Here is a 4,188-nt window from a genome sequence, read left to right as displayed (position 1 = left end):
CAGGTAAAACCAACGTGTACTGACGTCACCGCGCATCCACCACGTCTTGAAGACGTCAGCACCAACATCACACACAGGGGCCTCCCTTCCCCCTCCCACCACCCCTGCCCCTCCAACTCGGCAACTCCCGTACAAAACGAGCGAATGAATGACGGAAGGAGTGGTGGTGGTGGGGTAGGGTGGGGTGGGGTTGAGACGAACCGGTGCAGGGACGCCCCGCCCTCCAACTGACACACTCACACCCACACCCCCTCTCTCCCTCCAGGCCTCCCGTCCGTCCGTCGACCTCAGCAGATGGGAACCTGTAGCGGAGGCAGCAGCTTCTCGTCTGCGGGGTTGTATCCCATGTTCTTGCGCTGCAGAAACATGTTGATCTCACGGAAGGTGGGCCGCTCGGACTCCTGGCGGTTCCAGCACTCCCTGGTGAGGTCGTAGATCTCTTTGGGGCAGCTGGGCGGGCAGGGGAGCACCACCTGGGGGCCACACACACCTCGTGACGCTGTGTTGTGTGTTGTGTTGTGCTGTGCTGTGTTGTGTGTTGTGCTGTGCTGTGTGTTGTGTTGTGCTGTGCTGTGTTGCGCTGTGTTGTGTTGTGCTATGCTGTGTTGTGCTGTGCTATGCTGTGTTGTGCTGTGTTGTGTTGTGCTGTGCTGTGTTGTGCTGCGCTGTGTTGTGCTATGCTGTGTTGTGTTGTGCTGTGTTGTGCTATGCTGTGTTGTGTTGCGCTGTGTTGTGCTATGCTGTGTTGTGTTGTGTTGTGCTATGCTGTGTTGTGTTGTGCTGTGTTGTGCTATGCTGTGTTGTGTTGCGCTGTGTTGTGTTGTGCTATGCTGTGTTGTGCTGTGCTATGCTGTGTTGTGTTGTGCTGTGTTGTGCTGTGCTGTGTTGTGTTGTGTTGTGTTGTGTTGAGCTGAGCTGTGCTGTGATGTAGCGTAGTATATTGTATTGTATTTAACTGCACTGTTCTGCATTGTAGCGTAATGTAGCGTATTGTATTGTACCACACTATACTGTATTGTAACGTATTGCATTGTACCGCACTGTGCTGTATTGTATTGTATTGTACCACACTGTACTGTATTGTAATGTATTGTACCACACTATACTGTATTGTAACGTATTGCATTGTACCGCACTGTGCTGTATTGTATTGTATTGTATTGTACTGCACTGTACTGTACTGTACTGAATTCTATTGTACTGTACTTTACTGTATTGTATTGCATTGAATTGTATTACATTCTTTGTATTGTATTATATTGTATTGTATTATATAAAATTGTATTGTCTCAGATTGACATAAGCTTACAGTTGGGCCAACAGCAAAGTGAGAGCAGAGGGAAATCATTTACAGCTTTGTCTTTTGTGAAGGGCTATGACTCTCAAACTTGGAGGTAAAATTGCACTGCCTCTCTCCCTACCCCACCCCACCCCCCACACCCTCTCTCTCCAAGGAATATAACCATTTACCACACTGACCTCTCAACCAGGAGTGGATGGCCCAGAGGTAACGCGTCCGCCTAGGAAGCGAGAGAATCTGAGTGCATTGGTTCGAATCACACCGGCAGTCACCAGTATTTTCTCCCCCTCCACTAGACCTTGAGTGGTGGCCTGGACGCTAGTCATTCGCGTGAGACGATAAACCGAAGTTCTGTGTGCAGCATGCATTTAGCGCACGTAAAAGAACCCACGGCAACAAAAAGGTTGTCCCTGGCAAAATTCTGTAGAAAAATCCACTTCGATAGGAAAACAAATACAAATATAGGCAGGAAAAAAAATTACAACAACAAAAAATGGGTGGCGCTCTCAGTGTAGCGACGCGCTCCCCCTAGGAAGGAAAAAGAAGAAAAAAAAGAAGAGTTATACTGCTGTACAGTACCAAAGGGAAGCCACCCACCTGTTGGTTATCGTCCCTGTAGTAGTGTCCGGCGTTCTCTATCACCTGCTCGTCGGTCAGCCCCCCGAACGGCTGCTCACGGGCAAAGGTCAGCACCTCCCACAGGGTGACCGCGAAGCTCCAGACGTCGGACTTGGAGGTAAACTTGCCCTGCAAACACGTGCAACGCAACGGGTCCGAGCTGCGGACATCAACAGGCACCTGCTGTTCTGAAGTGGACATGCATTTACAAGAGAAAGCTGGTGGTGGTGGGGATGGACGGGAGGGGGGGGGCACGGGGGGGTAGGGGTGGTTGGGGGGGGGGGGGGGGGGGAAGGCGTTCAATGTGTGGGGAAAGGTGGAAGATATTCTCTGCAACCTCCGCTCCCTCCCTCCCTCCAAGAGAGGTACTCTTCAATCTCTCCCTCCCTCCTTCCCAGAGAAATAATCTCCAATCTCTCCCTCCCTCCCAGATAAATAATCTCCAATCTCTCCCTCCCTCCCAGAGAAATAATCTCCAATCTCTGCACCTCCCCCATCAGAGAAATAATCTCCAATCTCTCCCTCCCTCCCAGGGAAATAATCTCAGTCTCTGCACCTCCCTACCAGAGAAACAATCTCTAATTTCTCACCTCCCTCCCAGAGAAATAATCTCCAGTCTCTCCCTCCTTCTCAGAGAAATAATCTCCAATCTCCCCCTCCCTTCCAGAGAAATACATCCACGAAGAAACAGACACAAACAGACAGACAGACAGACAGACACACAAACCTCACCCCCCACAACCACACCCCACCCACACCCACACCTACACCCGCACACCCACCAAGAGAATGCTCTCCCACGCCATCCAACGAATGGGCAGCACGGCGCGCCCCTCAATGCGGTAGTAGTCCGCACTGTAGAGGCTCCGGGACATGCCGAAGTCGGAGATCTTGATGCAGAAGTGGTGGCCCACCAGGCAGTTTCTGGTGGCCAGGTCCCGGTGAACCATGTTGAGCGACTCCAGGTACTTCATGCCCGAGGCGATCTGAGACGCCATGAAGATCAGGCACCCGTAACTGGTGGGTGGGATGGGGGGTGGGGGGGGGGAGACAAAGAAAAGGGAGGTTCAGTTTCGGTTCGTCAAGGAGGCGTCACGGTGTTCGGACGGACACACACACACACACACACATTACACAACACACACACACGCACACACACACATACACACACACATACACAACACACACACGCACACGCACACATACACACAGACAGACAGACACACACACACACACGCACACCACACACACACACTCCCCCCACACCACACCACACACGCATACCAAACCACAGTTGTCTCCCAAGACACACGAAGGACGTCCCCCACACCCCCGCTGCCCCGGCCCCTTCCTCCCCTTCCCTCCCCCTCTCCCACCCCCTAAATAACGAAAAACAAACGAAACAAAAAAGCAAACAACAAACAAAAAACCAACCAACAACAACAACAAAACACTCCACCGACAAACGAACGCACTCTCCCCCCTCCCGCACACCACACTACACCACAAGCAACATCCCACCAACACCAACTCCTCCTCCTACACACACACACACACACACACACACACACACACACACACACACCATCATCCCCCCACACCCTCCCTGACCATCCATCAGACCTGAGGGTGTTGGCTCCAGGTGGGGGTGCCCCGAGAGAGGCCTCGGGGAGGTGGTCGATGAGGAACTGGTTGAGGTCGCCGTACTTCATGTACTCCACGATCATGCACAGCGGCTCCTCCTGCGTGCAGATGCCGATCACCCTCACGATGTTGGGATCCTTCAGCTGGGACATGATCTTGATCTCCTTGTGGAAGTCCGCCCTGCCCAAAAGGGTCGTCATCGGTTTCATCATCATCATCGTCGTTGTCGTTGTCGTCATCATCATCATTGTCATCGCCATGATATAATGATAGCAATGACAAGAACACCAATAAAAAACAAAACAAAACAAAAAAACACACAAAAAACCAACCAACCAACAACACCAAAGTCATCATGAACATGATCATCACCATCACCATCATCATCGTCAACATCATCGTCATCATCGTCCTCCTCCTCCTCCTTCTCATCATAGAAATGTAATAATATTGATAAAGGTAATCCCCCTCCTCTTTCTGATGATGAAGACAACGACGACGACGACAACAATAATAACAACAATGACACCACCACCACCACCAAGAACAATGATAATCATGTTAACTGATAGAGTCAACAGTGTGCAATGAAAGTTGTCATCAGTGCAATAATGGCACACAACGGG

At 51.1% G+C, this 4,188-nt stretch overlaps 1 protein-coding gene across 1 annotated transcript in view; it reads right to left on the bottom strand.

The window, feature by feature from the left end:
- Window positions 1-224: 224 nt before the first annotated feature.
- The window catches only part of LOC143289404 (discoidin domain-containing receptor 2-like), a 124,762-nt gene continuing 120,798 nt past the window's right edge, over window positions 225-4,188 (bottom strand). Inside the window, exons 12-15 of the mRNA XM_076598368.1 lie at window positions 3,542-3,742; window positions 2,701-2,935; window positions 1,898-2,047; window positions 225-473 (exon numbers count right to left, since the gene is read on the bottom strand). Coding sequence (XP_076454483.1) covers window positions 288-473; window positions 1,898-2,047; window positions 2,701-2,935; window positions 3,542-3,742 — 772 coding nt within the window. The 3' untranslated portion in view covers window positions 225-287. The remainder of the gene's footprint in view (window positions 474-1,897; window positions 2,048-2,700; window positions 2,936-3,541; window positions 3,743-4,188) is intronic.

This window comes from Babylonia areolata, chromosome 14 (assembly GCF_041734735.1).
Source record: "Babylonia areolata isolate BAREFJ2019XMU chromosome 14, ASM4173473v1, whole genome shotgun sequence".
Lineage (NCBI taxonomy): Eukaryota > Metazoa > Mollusca > Gastropoda > Neogastropoda > Buccinidae > Babylonia > Babylonia areolata.
The sequence above is the reverse complement of the archived record's forward strand: the minus strand, read 5'-3'. Positions and strand labels throughout refer to the sequence as shown.